Source organism: Rhipicephalus sanguineus, chromosome 6 (assembly GCF_013339695.2).
Source record: "Rhipicephalus sanguineus isolate Rsan-2018 chromosome 6, BIME_Rsan_1.4, whole genome shotgun sequence".
Classification (NCBI taxonomy): Eukaryota; Metazoa; Arthropoda; class Arachnida; order Ixodida; family Ixodidae; genus Rhipicephalus; species Rhipicephalus sanguineus.
The window spans coordinates 62,103,648-62,120,877 of NC_051181.1; the positions used below are offsets into that span (position 1 = coordinate 62,103,648).

At 45.3% G+C, this 17,230-nt stretch overlaps 1 protein-coding gene across 1 annotated transcript in view; it reads right to left on the bottom strand.

Annotated features, from left to right (window-relative positions):
* Positions 1 to 6,555: 6,555 nt before the first annotated feature.
* Positions 6,556 to 17,230, bottom strand: part of LOC119395830 (sal-like protein 3) — a 46,452-nt gene continuing 35,777 nt past the window's right edge. The window contains exons 9-10 of the mRNA XM_037662840.2: positions 16,058 to 16,426; positions 6,556 to 14,775 (exon numbers count right to left, since the gene is read on the bottom strand). Of these exons, the coding sequence (XP_037518768.1) occupies positions 14,599 to 14,775; positions 16,058 to 16,426 (546 nt within the window). The 3' untranslated portion in view covers positions 6,556 to 14,598. The remainder of the gene's footprint in view (positions 14,776 to 16,057; positions 16,427 to 17,230) is intronic.

The following is a 17,230-nucleotide window of genomic DNA, read 5'->3' on the forward strand; positions in this document are numbered from 1 at the left end:
ATTTTAAGTTTAGGTGAAAAAAATGTCTCTGTAGAAAGGAGGGAAGCTTCATTACATGAAACTCGGCACAGATTTCTCAGAAGTTCATATTTCACTACAGGTACAAGAAAGCACTTTTTTTTTAATGCAGATTTTATGACTTTGCTGGCCTATCACTCCAATATTAACCCTTTGAGGGTCGAATTTTTTCGCGAAATCCAGTCCAAAAATGTGTAATTTTTTTATTGCTGAAATAAGTTCTCCAGACGATTCTATTTAAGAAAAAAATTGTCTAAAATTTTTTTTCGTGACCGTAAAGTGACAAAAAAATGAGTTTTGTTGTTACATACATATGGTTTATTCGTAGTAAAATCAAGCAGAATCCTAAAAAAAAAAGCTTCACAGTTTTTTATGAATACAAATTCTGCATTGTATTAACATAGCTCACAGACATGCGAAAATAAGCGCACCAGAGTACATTTCCGGTTAAAAACGTTTGTGCTCTAACACTAGAAACTTTTCAGCGTGTGATAGTCTTTGAAGCATGGCTCGCCGCGTACGCGTTTCAGATCTCGCTCCTTGATCGTCATCGGAGTCTGAACTCGTCAAAAAATCCTCGTCTGACGAACTGAAATCCAATGAATCAGATTCTGATTCGGCACTTGGGGAATAGTCCGCATCGGAAGAATCGCTGCTCAACTCACCGGCAGCAGCGCAACCAGCGCGCGCTTCCATAGCGTAAGCGAACTGCGTCAGTGAGCGCACGGAAGAAAACTATGGTTGTGCGCCCGTCCGTAAAGAAAAACGAGTGAAAAAGCCACAGTAATACTTCGTCTTATCGCCAACAAGACGTAGTTAGTTTTCCGAGACCCCGAAACAGGACACGCAATCACGGCGGCGTCGTTTGTGTAATTTAGCGCCGCACGGAAACAGATGTAATCGCGCGCCGGGGAGCAATAAATGAGCAAGTAACAAGCGGTCACCCTTTGAGAAACAAGCGGTCACCCTTTGAGAGATTAGAAACCAAACAGCCATCAGCTTTGCGGGCGCAAGAAGCGCAAACCACCCGAAGGACGAAACCGAAACCAGCCGGACCGCGTGCGCGCGTTCTGATGCGAGACTACAAGCCGCCGCGCCTCTTTGGAAAGCAAAAAAAAAAAGACGGAGAGACATTGGCGCATTAAAAAAATTACACGTAATCCCGAAGCGTGGCAGCACATTCCAAGCAAGAGAAATGGGAGAAGGCGCGCTTTTGAAACCAACCGCGCCGCGGGCGCTCTCGGTTGCGCAAGCGATAGCCGGCGCGCGGCGCGCCATTTTGCGAAGCATAAAAAAAGCAACAACGGAGAGACATCGGCGCATGAAAAAAATTCCACGTATTCCCGAAGCATGGCAGCACATGCCAAGCAAGAGAAATGATCAAAAAAGGCGCGCGCTTTAAACCAGCTGCCCCGCGAACGCGCTCGGATGGGCAAGCTATACGCGGCGCGCCGTTTTGGGAAGCGAAAAAAAAAATACAACGGAGAGACATCGGCGCATGAAAAAAATTCCACGTATTCCCGAAGTGTGGCAGCACAGGCCAAGCAAGAGAAATGATCGAGAAAGGCGCGCGTTTTAAAAATAAACGCTATGCCGTACATGTACGACGAAAACCCTTTGGTACCAGGAAGCTTCTGCCGTACATGTACGGCGAAAACCCTGAAGGGGTTAATGCACAGTACTCACCGAATTTATAATCTGAAAATGTAAACCGATAGTACTATTCATCCACTGAAAGCTAAAGTTATCTTTTTGAAAAATCCCCAAAGATTTTATTTTTAAGCAGCTGCCTCTAGTTGGCCCCAGTATCGGGGGCATTTTTTCGCTATTTTAGCTAAGGTGATGAAGTTGCAATTATTTCTGGCAAGTCTTGAAGAGGTTTCTCGCGAATTAAGAAAAAAGGTATCGAATAACAGCAGTATACTATTGCACCAATTGACTATCGCATGAGTAAATGGTGGGAGTTTCCCTGTGCTGCCAATTTTCTCGGCAAGGAGGTCATTCGCTATGTTGCAAAACATATCCAGGAGATGAACGGTTCAATAACGATTTCGTTAATCGATTTGCTTCGTATATGTTTCAGGATGTGAATTTTAGTATTCAGGCACGTTTAACTATATTGCTAGAATAGAAAGGCACAGACCAAGAAACACGCAGGATGAGATGGAGGATGGCTGTAGACTTGTAACGCAATAACGTTAAAGAGCTCGTTTCATAGAAATTCCAGTGTCAGCATCATTGGTTGTGAGCAAAAAATCTGCATTGTCCGTGGCGAAAATTCTTAAATAAAAATCTTCAGTCCTAGTGGGAATTCATACCAAGTTTTTTTGCATGGCAAGCAGGTGTTCTGCCACAGAGCCACGCCAGTGCTTGAAACTGTTTTCAAAATAAAATCCATGTACGAATGCCATGTAGTACAAGGAGTCTCCTTGACAGGTGTAAAATTATGTGGCAAAAGTGTAGAATCGCTCCAGGCGTCAAAACGTTTATGCTATTGCGTTTTACTCTTGAAGGCAAAGCTCAAGTGACCTCCAAGCTTTTTGTATGAAATCAAAAGCTTTGTGAGTAATGGTTAGGCGGGCACCCTCTCTCTGCCTTTAGCAACAGACGAGCGTTTCTATTTGTAAAATAACCTGTATATTGACTTGTTCCGATAGCTTTTGCGTGAAAGGGAACGAAGACTTCTTTTACCTGGGTTCCGTGTATTCTACAAATTATTGAACATGGAACAACATGCCAACTTTAGTCCAACATGTGCATTGGATATGCGTAAACATTTTGCCATGATCTTCAGTACACCATCAGTGGCACACACTAACGTTTCGTCACAGTACTGGTGAAAACTCAATTTTCTGAGGCATAATGGCTCTACATCATAAAGCTAGCTTAGCATTTTTTTTTCTTTTAACATTAGAAAGTTCACAAAAGTGCTGTGACTGAGGCGTGAAATACAAGGGTGTCAGCTACATTCAGAAATGACAAAACTAATAAAATACTTGGGAGCCAATTTTTTTCCCCCCTTAATGTGGATCAAACTTCAATGTTTTGTAGAGGGTTGCACACTAGGGCGAGTTGGTGTGCTCACTATCAATGTTTTGTTGTATTAGCATTTCGTGTATGAACACGAATTCACTCAATTCAGCAGGCCCAGAAGCATACTCAGGGGTGGCTAATATTTTGATTTTGGACACCTAATGCCTCGTTAAAAATTTAAAACTCGTTAGAGCCACTGTCACATCGGGCAAAAACTCGGAAAATAATTAGGTCGAGAAGAAGATAAGGACCATACAGCATGCGATGTAACACAAAATGACAGGCGTAACATTAAAATATAGGAAGGCAGCACAACAGGTCAGAGAACAAACAGAGGTAGCCGATATGTTAGTTGACATCAAGGAATAAAAACGTACCTGTGCTGGTCATGTAATGAGTAGTCCAGGGTACACAGGACCCAGGTAAAAGAAGTCTTCTTTCCGTTTCATGCAAGAGCTATCAGAACAAGTCAATATACAGCCACTGAGACACAGGCATCTGTGAATCTTTCCTACTGCTACCTCCTTCAGTGAGTGACTGAATGGTTTAAAACTGTTTATTCAAATTGTTTAATAGCAAACTAGCTGGTAAAAATCAAATTACTGATGGCCAAGGTAGACTTCTTGACAGACATTATTTTCTTCTGAATACGACCTTTTTTTTTTCAATTTTATTCCTGCTGATGTTTAGCATGAGAGACTTCCACGCAACGATGCTAGTACATAGCTTTACAGGTGGGCCATCCTGTAAGTGTCCACTATGTGCAATGTTTATATGAACGCCATAGGTCGGCAAACTTACTCATGAGTCGACTCACTGAGACTCATTCAGACTCAGATCGGGCCATGAGTCTGAGTCTGAGTGAGTCCAGTTGAGGAAAATATTGGTGAGTCTGAGTCCGAGTGAGCTCCAAGCGCAAAATATATTTGAGTGAGTCCGAGTGAGCTCCAAAGCGCAAAATATATTTGAGTGAGTCCGAGTGAGCTCCACCTCTTGTTGCTGACTTATGGTCCTATCTACTCATCATCAGCATTATTAGTATCAGCCTTATATTGGCTTATGTTTGTACTCAAATCTATTTACACTTATCTCGGCACACTAGCATTCATGCGCCACCTCAATATTTATTGATCAGATGCGTGAGTTAGGGAAAGGGGTGCCATGACCTTCCCTGCAATCTCTTTCATGCGATGTTCTTGATAAAAATGTCTCGCGTGAGTCGCGTATTTCATAAAGATGTCCTTACTGGATTGATATATGATAATGGTGAGATATGATGACAACTTGTATTTGAAAGTACAAGACCAAAAGGTGTATCATAGAGCACTGATTATGTAAGATATTGGCGTTAAAAAGCATCGACACCATGATCGAAAAAGGTAATTTTACGCCAACGGATTCACGAGTCAACTCACTCAGGCTCACTCTGACTCAAGTGAAGCCGTGAGTCTCAGTGAGTCCGGCTGAGTAATATGTTGGCGAGGTTGAGTCTGAGCGAGTCCGGTTGAGAAAGAGCTTAGCGAGTCTGAGTCTGAGTGAGTCCGGTTGAGGAAGCTTTTGGTGAGTCTGAGTCCGAGTGATCCCTCACAGCAAGATACAGTAAAAGATCGTTAATTCAAACTTCTTTAATTTGAATTTACTGGTAATTTGAACTGACGTCCTGGTCCGGGCACAGCGCTATGTATTTCTGTGGGGAAAACTCCCGATAATACGAACGCGTCGGTATCTACAATGGTTAATTCGAACTGGGAGCCCTCTGGCTTTCGTCCCTCCACACAGAAATCGGGCTATAATGACCACCCAAATTACTCGTTACTTTCATCTGTGTAAAACAAGTGTAGTGATTGATTTCCATGTATGATTTTATGGTTGTAAATGTCGTCTGTCTGCTGCTACTGCTGCATGGGTGGCACGGCCCAGTCACACAATGTTTGCCTTTAGCCATGTCCCCTTGGACAATTTCTATATTGTTCTATAAACTAAGAAAGAAAGACCTTAAATTTTGATTGCGTTAACTGTGCCAAGTAAATGAATGTGTTTTGGAGCACAAATAGCTTCGTATATTTTGGCATAAGGGATCACTGCTCATGTGAATGCAAGTCGCTGGTTGTTTCTGGTGTGTCACTGACTGATCAATGAATTTTGTTTGCTGTTTGAGCATGAACTTAATTTATGGAATTACCTGCCACAAATGTGTAGTATCGCCTAATTTGCGGGAACGAGTCCAGAGGTGGCTTCTCTGGGTTCTCTCCGCACGGTGTGGCGCGATGTCTGTTCATGTTATCGCCCGCCCGCTAATTCGAACTCCGCTTAATTCGAACAATTTTATGGTCCCCTTCGAGTTTCAATTAACGAGCTTTTACTGTATATTTCTTGAGCGAGTCTGAGGGAGCTCCAATGTTTTTGTCGACCTATCATCAACGCATATTGATTGGATAGAGCTCAAAAACCAGCGAACCAACGCCCGTCTTTGCGGCCAGCTTTTGGGATCTGTCGAATCATTGTGCCGTCATTAGGAGCAGCAGCCTATTTCATGCTCACTGCGGGACGAAAGCCTCTCCTAGCAATCTCCCATTTACCTTGTCCTCTGCTAGCCGATGCCTTTTATGTATGTCCACACATTTCTTTGTCTCATTCCCCACCTAAGCAACTACAATCTTTGTCAGTATTTGCCATCCCTTGGTAATCATTCCATCAATCTCAGACCATCGGTTACCTGGACAACTCATTACGTGATCCGCACAGGTGCGTTTTTTTTTCTTAATGTCAACGAGGTTATCGGCTACCTCTCTTTGTTCTCCGATCCGCTGTGCTGTCTTCCTAGCTTTTTAATGCTACGCCTGTCATTTTCTCTTACGTCGCATGCTGTGTGGTCCTCAACTTCTTCTCGACTTAATCATTTTCCCAAGTTTCTGCCCGATGTGACAGCACTTGCAGAATGTAGTATGTATACTTTCCTCTTTTAGGGACACCAGTAAATTGCCTGCCAAGGTTTGGAAATGTTTGCCGTATGCTCTCCATTTTATCCTTATTCTTTGGTGAATTTTCTTTACAAGAGCCCCCTGTTTGTAAATGACCTACATATACATACATACTCTTGTACTGACTCTAGGGTATGGCTGCCAATCATGAAATCTCATTCTCTTCCTGGGCCACCAAACAGCATTTTCTTATTTTCTTGGTTGAGGTCTTCAGTAAGTTTATTGTATATCATTGCTGAGAGTTTTCTCCATTAATCTTCATGCCTATTGTTTCCCAGTGCAGTCGTCAGAATTCTTCTTTTAAATCATCCCGTGAACAGCGTTGGTGAGATTTCATTCCTCCGTTGCTGGCTTCCGAGTCAACACAGCTTAAAAGACAGCAGGGTCTGGGGGCAGCCAGGCATTCACATGGTGACTGTAGCGCACACATGCAAACATGTATACACCTTTCACACACACATGCACATAGATGTTTTGCGTGATACAAAAAAGAACATGCAATACACGAGACAAGAACACAGACTTCCAAAGGCAGAAACAGGTCTTTATTGGTGGTCCTAGTACTCTAACAGCCTATATAACATTACAGCCAAAAAAAAATGAAAGTACCCAGCTCCCCACACACAAGCACACACCCCAGACCGACATGTATGGATCCCTGCTGAATGCATTTCGGGCCGAGTAACAGAGCTGATAGAAAAACGACAGAGAGGGAAGGATCAACGATGTGTGGTGGCCCTTTATGTACAAAGACTTTCAGCACGGAACGTGGGGGGCAAAAAAAAAAAAAGGACATGGCTTCGGGGTGAGTGAGTACGAGGAGGTGCTGGAACCCTTTACAATAGTAAACTTTTTTTTTATTTCTGTACAATGCAACGCGGCAACGTTTTTTTTTTTTTGTCCGCGACAGTGCTTTCCCAAAAGCATGTGTTTTGTGCTCGTGGGAGGGGTGGCCAAACACACACGGTACACAACATCAAACAGCTTCGTTCCCGACTCGAGAACGCTTTCGCGGAAGCCATAGCGCTTTGGCTACATACGCCAAAACGCTGGCCACCACGGTCCACTTTTTTTTTTTTTAACGCAACAAATAAAAACGCGACGTCGAAATGACCTCGACGACGTCATCACCGGTTTCAATGGGGCACCTAACCGAGCGCACACACAAACCCACTTTTAAAAAGTAACGAAATAAAAAAAATCGCGGCATGCGGCTCGGTCGGCGTAGACGTGACAAATTCAATGTGTACAAACATTCTTTGTGCAATCTGTGCTTCAAAAGCATCCCTCCTCATGGCAGCAAAGGTAAACGTGCTCAAGCATGTCAAAAAGTAAATAACAATAACCAACAAATAACAGGAATTAAAAGAGTCATAACAGCTCGTGACAATGAGGGGAAAAAAAAAAGGTGCGCTCTCTCACCAACTTGCTCGAGAAAGGGGGTGTGAGGGAGGATGTGTTATAATCAGGTAAAAACATGTTACATTTGATTGAAATGGCATAAAAAGCTGGCACGATGAATGTATAACACTGTGCAAGCAAGACGCGATGAAGTCAAGGAAACAATGCGGGAACATTCCACCGACAATATTTACACTCTGGTTTGGCGACCACTGCTGCTTCAACTTTCGTGAATCACACTTTAACGTGATCTTCGGAATGGTGCACGTGTCGCACCTGTAAGGCTCTGACGTGCGCGCTACTTTTTACTTGCCAAAAAAAAAAAGGTAGGCGTCGCTTCACTGCGGCAACAGCTGTAAGCTGGCGTCCGTTGTGACGAGCTGAAAAGTGCCATAACGTTGCAGTTGCTAATCGAGATTTCCAAACGTGTGAGCAACGTTTTCTTTAACGCCTGCGGATGACAAACACTGCAACAATTACTTCCGCTAGGTCCGAGCAATCTTCCCCATCGATTTCTCGATATTGCACTAACGAAATCAGCAGCAATCTCTCGGATTCATTCTTCTATGACCAGACATCGACGACCAGGTAATTCATGTACGAATGTGCACAACTGTACATACGCAGCCGCTTTAGTCGTTACCGTTAATTACATAGTTGTAATTAATGTCACAGTACGTTTGCTGTCGTAGGAAATACACACACCTTTCACAATGTACACTTCGCACTACAAGCTATCAGAAACTCTTGCAATCAATGCTTCTCAGTGACATTCAATGTGTGAACAACAGTATGAGAAAGCGCAAGGCGCAAAACAGTGAGCAAATTAAATGCACAGGAAAACAACAGTCTGACAACAGGTAGCATCATATGGCAAAGCTACATCTCGTTTTTAAAATGCGTGACGGCGCTCAGGGGTCGCCCATTTAATTTTAACTGCTACTTGTCTGTCACGCCACTTACGCTGCAGCCATCAATTGCATTAACAGCGAATTCAGCCTAGGCCACACCACAGCCATACCACAGTCAAACAAGGTTGTTGGTGGTGGCTAACAGACAGGCTATTGCAACACACCCGTTTCGTGGTTCACCACACCCCCTTTTGGCTTTTTGAAATGCACGCACACCATGACCAACCATACGTAAGGATTTACGGAATCCCCATTTTATACCCTGTCTGATCAACAGCCAAACACTGCGCACCGCATTCACCTCTCACGTCAGCCAACCCACAACTCTTGACGCGACACACTCGGAGATGCAACAGCAGCACAACCACAATCAGCTGGTGACCTGCGCACCAGACTGAGTGTCCTTCCTTGGTGAAGCCAACCACAACAGCCAACAGACACACAGTGCTTCCACAAACTGTATACCTAGTATTGCCTGGTGAAAACTCCAGGCCAGACATTTAACGGTTGTCGGATAAAAACAAAATGGCAGACAGAGCATAGGTGGCTGTTATGGGGGGGCTGGAAAGGTCAAACCCCCTCTTCCACCTCCACACCCCTAAAATTTTCAGGGGGGGGGGGGGGCTATTCTCCCCCCAAGAAGTTGAGCCCAAATTGGGCAGCAGCCCCCCTGGCAGACTCAAAACTTGCTGCCTATAAGACCGAGTCTGCTAACTAACTGTCAAAGGATCGACCCCATGTATTCAGTGGCCTTGAATTGTTAGTTGCCATGACAACAGTCCGCGTACTCCTATAGTCGACAGCATAGGTGTGCGCAGGGTTCCCCTTCAGGAGGGGGGGGGCGGCTGCCCCCTTGCGCACGCCTATGGTCGGCAGCCAGAATTTGAATAATTTCAGCTAGATACGAGTCTCGTAACTGAACTGTCCACGAGCAGTGGACAACGTGGAAGCTTCGAACTATGAAATACTATGAGGGATACAACTCCACGAGAGCCAGACAGTTGTCTTAGTGAAAACTTCAGCACGTAATGTGCACAGTATAAACTGCACCTACTGTAGCTGCGTTGCGCTCAGGCCACAGACTTGCAGATGAAGCCACGGCTATGTTGTTCCGAGTGGAAGTGACATGTCAAGTATGTTTCTAATCATTGCTCAAAATTCCTTGTCAGTTCCCAGTAGAGACTGAATACTAAACAGGTTTTCATTTCAATTTTCATTTCAAGAGGCTGCTGTAAGAAGAAAGCAAATTATTGAAGTAATCTTCAATTAGTTCACACTGCAGCCACAATTTGACTGATCCATGCAAGACACAACATATCTGCATAAGGTAATGAAGGTCAATAACCTCTGCAACAAACAATTACATGAGCTCATGGAAGGTACACTGGTTTTTTTTTTACTGTGCGCTTCACAAACTCAACTGCATGGCTCAAAATGATATAGAGTAACCTCACGTAGTAACCGGCATGTTCCTAACAGGTATCGAACATTTGATCCCGGATTATTGTACTTATTTTATGGCACGTGTTTCAGACAAGCACTGAGGTTTCTCTGCACTGTGTTCTAAAAAAAAAAAACCTACATTGAGGTCTGGCAACATAGGAAAAACAGCCCTACCAGTGAAATAATTGCGCACAATTAGACGTAACTGTATATGTGTTGTGCTGACTGATTACGCCGTCCGAGTAGAAAGTGGCTGAAGTTTTAAATGGACACTAGCCTGCAGTGAAAAACAGACAACTGACAAAGCTAACGTTGTGGTTTACAAATGCCAATAAGAACTTAAGAAGAAATTGTATAACAATGTTTAAAACTCAAACGATGGCATGCCTATCTCACAAAGTTGAAGTTTACGATGGCCAGTGATGACCTTGTGGCATCTATAACAGCGAACAAGCCTGCCTTGAATTTCGTGCACTATCTGTCTCAGTAACTCTAAATGCATTGGATGCGCATGGATCCTTCACAGGAAGCAAACTGGCAGCACAGGGATTGTGCGATCAACCTCTTCACGCATCAGCCTGTGCACAAGCCACCTATCAAGACAATACCAAGGTTCATAAAAGACACCACGGACCACATCACGGATCAGTCTGTCAAGAGCCCTACTTCACACAACTTTGGTTTACATTCAACATGCGCCCATGGCCTTTCACGCTATGCAGTCACAAAACAACGGCTGCAGCTAACACACAAATAATGTAGAACAGCTGGCTTTTTGGACAGCTCGTGGTGAGCAAAGTACCCTGAACATGGCCTCAATTCATGACAAGATTTAAGTGACTTGTCGTGTGAGGCACATCAGACGAGCCAGAGTTGATTTGATTCTAGTTCTTGCCACCAGAGGTCACCAATCTCATTTCAATCGATCTTTATGGGTGTATTGAGAGGAAAGCTTTCCTAGAACGTGAACTGTGCGGATGAAGGCGGTGAAACTTTTTGGAGAGTTTCATCTAGAGTTTGCTGCATAGAACAAGATTAGGACATTGCTGAAGTAATGTTTGGGAATGCAGTTATCTTCTTTTCTATGAGAGTATCGTTTAAGAGCTAGGTTTCGTCTTATAGCAAATGCTCAACTTAAGCGTCCACAGATAATTTAGCTTCCTTAGCTCCCACAGATGTTGAAATCAAACCAGAAAAATCTCGCTCGCTTGTAAGCGATACCCTTACTGACGCACACATTTCCCCCACTTTGCAGACAGGTGCGCTAGTTGTTATGTCGACCATCCTTGCCACACAGACACTCGAGCACATACAAATGTGTACGGCAACACAAATCCAACGTCCTCACACACATCTCATTCAAATACTAACTATACCACAGCGAACCCTAAGCATTCGCCAAACACAACACTGGCCTACACACAATGCGCACGAGCGGAGCGTGCGAGTTACAGCAAGTACGGCAGTGAACTTGGGCCTTTTGCGGCGGCATGCATTCGAGACGCTCGAATCCGTCACACAACCGGCACATAATGCGCTCGAACACATCCGGTCGGGTATCGCACACGAGTGGTAAAAACTTTCCCGTGCGTTTTGATTGCAGTTAGGAACGGAGTGAACTTCAAAAGTAAAAACAAATGATGGGGTGTAGAGAAAGGCCACTGAGAAAAGAAGGAAGAGACGAGACAACTGATGAACGTGCTTCTTTCCGTTGCATGTGGCAGCACCGTTTCCGCTTTCCCGACGGCCAGTATTTACAAATAAAAATTAATTGCTTCTCTAACTTCACCGGGCAAACGTAGTGTACGCATACAAAACAATATCAAGAAGGGTGATGGGCCATTAGTTGATCATGTGATTCAGTTTGCAGTGTCTGCAAAAACAATTATAAATTAATAACGATGTTCACAGTGACAAGGTGGAGCAGTGCACAATGTGTCTTAGCAGTCATGTCAGACGGAACATGGGCTACGACTACTGAAACTTCGTGAATTTCTTCCACGTGTAACAACAAAGAGAGCTGCAAATGACTGGACCACTGCTGTGTGTGTAAAGTGTACCTGCTCCACGTGCATGTGCACTTGCACAAAGGTCTGCGGTCTGGTGTTCCAATAGAATACTTTCTAGTAGAATTTTGAGGAAAAGCCGCACACCACAATCACAGAAGCCTGGCTCGACACAACTGAACAATCGCTGTCGACTTGCGCTTCATCTTCAACAATCGAGGTGTACTTCACTACAAGCTTGCAGTGCCAGCTAGGGTAGTTGCTCGATTTCTTCCGAAGCAACAGAAAGTGCAACTGCTTGTTCCAAGGCATGACGTAGCATTACTCATTGCACACAGCTCGTTGACGCTATTCATCGAAATGCCCGCCAACCCACAGCCCTGAACGAACTTAAGATACAGAAGAAAAGGGTGTCTATCGTGCAGTTTCGGTGTCAAGAGAAAGAAAATAAAAACAGACGAGACTTTCCGAAAGAAGTTACCCGGACGTTAGCTACTGAGGCAAGTGCCGAACTGGAGGGGGACAGCCGTGGCGTTGCCGTCCCCAATTTTTGTTCATCTGTGCCTTAGCGGCAGCGTCTCTGCGATGCGCGATTGCTTTTGCAAGCGCGTGATCACATTTGCCAAATGGCTTTACTAGCAGCAAATGGAAAACGATTGCACAACTTAAGGAAGCCATACGTGGCAACTCTAAACACACGTAAGTGAAGAGTGCCCTCCAATCAGGGAGCCGGACAATCTTCACCTTGACTGCATGTGGCGCAGGTCATAACAGCAAATGGACAAAGCGCGAATGATAAAATTGATGCTTAGGTCAATCGTGAACGCCAAGTCGGTGCAAAAACAGAAGTATTGCGAGTGGACGTCTCACTGCACAACATCCAAATCCTTCCTTGAGCCCGTGACTTACAAACAGTGCACAGTGTATAATACCAGGACAACACATAATAGCAAAGACTCGTAATCAGTCACCATAGCAACAACGTCCCAAGAAAGCCTAAGCAAGATAACAAACGAGGCTGGTGTGGTCATACACAGAAAAGGCCGGGAAGATCAGTAATGTTTCCAAGTACAGCACGCGAAAATGAAGAACTCCAACACGTGGCCGTAAAAATGCAATAAACATGAAAACCAGGTTGGCTTACCAGAAAGATAAAAAGAAGAAAGGCATTTGTGGTCCACTAAATGTAGGACGCAAGGGGGAGAGGATTGCGGGAGGTTTGCGAAGACAGACTCCACTGTCATAATGTAAAACACACTTCCCCACGAGAACCGAGCAAACAAAACGGTAACATTCTGTACATAGTAATGAGGCAGGCCGTCACCCCCCCCCAGAGGGCTTTAAAAACCTAAACCGAGGCTCTGGGGGGGGGGGGGGGGGGGTTGCGTGCCACATTTGGGGACTAGTGTAGAACTGTGAGTCCAGGTGCAAGGCACCTGCGTGTTGCACCGAGAGCAAAAAAAAAACAAACAAACACTGTACAGGGGCGGCTACAATGGACAAAAAAAAAATGGTGCGCCTGGCACAGCGGTCAAGGATACACACCTCCAAATGGCACGCCAGGAAACACAGTCTGTTGTGAACCGCAGCAGTTCTGTGTTGATGCAACACATTTAGGTACCGGGCAAATCTCCCACACGAGAAACAAAAAGCACAGAAACAGCGGGCGGTACTGTTATTTTACATAACACCTTGCCCCACACTTCAGATGGCGACTACCTACTGCTTGGCAAACGTGACACCAATTCCCTGCCAACGGTACCAGAGGCCCGTTCTTCCCTTGCCTCAGAAGTGGCGTGCAGGGAAACACGAGAAAGACTGTGCACACGATTTGCGGCACAAAAAATGTGTGCGGACAATCTTGTCGTCGCTTCAGCCTTAATTCGAAGGCGGGTGCACGACAAAGCGTTTCGACTACGGGAACTCAAACCCTACGAATAGCACAAGTCACGCTCGGTGCCCACCATCACACCGGGATACTCTCCGCACTTCGGGGAAGCACAGGCACTTGCTCTCTGAAATTGTTCGCCGATAACGGCCAGGTTGAACACACAACAAACCACCGTGTCTGTGAGCCTCCCATAACTAGAGCTGGCAGCTTGATGGTACGTCACTTACTAAGTTCGGCCCCCAACGTAATGCTGGCTCATCGAACAGGGCAATGCACACCATCACGCAGTGCCGGCACGAGATGTTTCGACGACACCGAGCGATGGTGCGCAGACCCGCCTAGACGAACCGGCCAATGAGTGCTCAGGAATAACGAGCGGTATGCGAGACGTGCACCGATGCAGTGCCCTTCGTTGAAATGGTGCACTGCCAGGGAAACTGACGCTCGCAAAAGAAAAAGCAGGCCATACAAACACCAGGGATTGCATTTACAGTCGATGCGCCCTCGTCACTGAGCACACTGTCCATCATGGCACGACGTGACGCGCCGAAGCGTCGCAAGACGAGTTGGAATCTTCGGAGGAACACGTACACGGTCGTCCACTCGTAGGGTGGACGTGGCTTAGCGTGGCTGCTTTTTGTGGAACACCAGTGCATCCGGCACAGCCACGCTTCACCCTAAGAGTGGACGACCCTGTAGGGGACAGTGCGGTGGTCAACACACAGCGGGAAATGGTAATGGTACTTGACATTCACCGCTGCCATAGTTTTTGCTCGGAGTTGGACGAGGTGACATGACAGATGCCGCTGGGACCACTTGCGGCTGCGTCGCCCACCGCCGTTTTGAGCTTGTGCCGTCGTCTCTTCACCTTGCTGCTCGAGGCGGCGAATGTCCGTACTAACACGAGGCGGTGCTCATACGGTGGACAGGACGGGGCTCTGAACGAGGGGCACTCGAGGTGGGAGGACGTTGCTGTCGGCTGCAGTTGGGTGGCTGTTTGCAACGTGATTGGCCAGGAGCAGAGCCGAAGTGAAGCCGGCGTCGCACTGGTCACACACGTACGGCCTCGGCTGTGTGTGTGATACAAAGTGCTGCAAGAAAGAATAGTAAAAGAAACACATTTGAGCATTTAAACGGCAAACTTTTTTTCTCTAAGCGAATACCATAATAGCGTGCTTTTTTACATCACTTCGACAGCAATGAAATATTTTACTGCATAGAAAGCCTAGTTTCACATAGTGTAGTTGAGCTAGAAGATTGTAGAAGTTGATCTAGAAAATTGATGCTAGTTGGTTATACATGGGCAACGACTGCAGCATTCTAATGAGACACAAAAGCATGCACGAAAAACACAAAGAAAAGCCCCTGGGCTATGCTTAACATTTAAAATGTAAGCGGGAGTGTCAGGAGCAGCTCACAAAGATACTTGTTTTCGATATTCAAACTGAAAAACGGCACTTCCATCACTGCTTGCTAGAAATGACACATGACATTACCTATATAGCTAGAATTCATGTGTTCCGAGATAAGGAGAACCCCCCCCCCCTTCCTCTCCCCTCCATCTCAGGAGCCAGGACATATACATCGTAGCAACAATTGTCAGGGTGCATATGCTATGTGCTTATGTGCTGTGGCTGCCAAAAAAAAACCTACTACACCATACATATTACCAGACCTGCGGCTTTGCCAAGGTTGGTCAGTGGTATGCGATGCACACACAAAAAATTTGGACAATGTGAAAATCCACTGCATATGGCTTTTAACAATGCGGTCAGGAAACAAAAATACGCCTGAAAATAAAATCTAACCCCATCATAATAAGCATGTGCATGTTGATACTGGAGAAAAAATTGGAATCATGTCTATTTAAAAAAATGTGGCAGATTTCATGCATTGCGGGAATCAATTTTGTGCAAAGCAGTCAGTGAGTAGCCGTTACGCTGCACTTTGAGCGAAGTCTTACGAAGTACTGACACGTGGACTACACTCAAGCCTCGATTAACGATCATGGATATAACAAATTGTTGGTTATAACGAAGTAAATGAAGAATAGTCTTGTCATAGCTGCAGTGTTACAAATAAACGTTTATAACGAATTTTTCGGATATAACGAAGTTATTATCGTGGCAGATGCGACTTTGTTATAATGAGGTTTGAGTGTACTACATTCAACCCTCATTATAACAAAGTTGCGTCTGATATGAAAATAAGTTCGTTATATCCGAAAATTCGTTATAAATGTATATTTGTAACACTGTACATATGACAAGACTATTCTTCATTTACTTCGTTATAACCAACAATTTGTTATATCCATGATCGTTATATCGAGGCTTGAGTGTAGTTCCTTTTGGATGCGCTGCGATTACGGACCTGCTGGAGCAGTGCTTGCGATGGGAATGCCTTCTGGCAGATGGAGCAGAGCCAGGGTGTGGCAAGGGGAGGTGAGTGGACCTGGGTGATGGTGGAGGCCACCTCTTCGTCCTCTTGCTGGAGCCCTGCCCCCGACGGGTGGTCGCAGTGCAGGTGCACCTGGAGCGACTTGGCGCTCTTGAGGAGGCGGCCACACAAGTGGCAGGGCCGCAGCGCCCCGCTCTCCCAGGAGGAGGGAGGGGGCGGTGCCTCGATGACGGGCGGTGGGCTGCTGGTTACGCCCGCCCTCAATGGGCTGACGGGGTCCGCAACGCCCACTGGCGATGCCAAGGAAGGTTCGCCGTGCTGGTACAGCTTTTGTGCCATCACCTGCATCCATGGATGCACAAGTTGTGCCAAGGGGGTGAGGACGATATTCTCCCTTCTGCCTTCCTTTTATTCTAATCTCTCTATTCTCCATTCCAGGTTCAAAAGCTATGGGATAAACCTTCATCACACGTAACAGAGCCTGACCACAAATCGGTACTATATGGTGCATTGCCCCACTTTGTTGAACCGCATGATATGTATTTTTTATTATGTAGGTGTTCTCAAAAGAAAAAACAATTAATGAACTGTACGTTAACAATGCAGTGGTGTTGTTACTGCTGCTTGTTACTGCTGTAAAAATGCACTGGTAACAGACTGCATGTTACCAATCATTGGTAACAATGATAATAGCTCTGTGGCTTATGTGCTTAAATCCTACACCACAAGATGGCACCACCAACAGAGCCACTCATGAAAACAACACTGGTAATAGCATATTACATGCGCTACAATACATTTTGCAGATACTAGCTGAAATTGTACAGTTTGTACCGAACTTGGCACAGATAGTGTCAAGTTCCGTAACCACAAGTGAATTCAGTTTGCTTTAGATAAGGAATACCGTATAAACCCGTGTAAGGGCCGCACCCGTGTAAGGGCCGCACGCCGTTTTTTGAAGTGCATATTCTAAAAAAAAAAAAAAAAAAAAATCCGCGTGAGGGCCGCACCCACACTTTCCTCAGCCAATACGTATTCAAAATGCGTGCGCGCGTAAGCTTCTAGGCGTAGTCGATAGATGGCGCAAGGAAACGCGATCATCATCATCGTCACCAGAGTATGTATATATATATTTTGGATTTTATT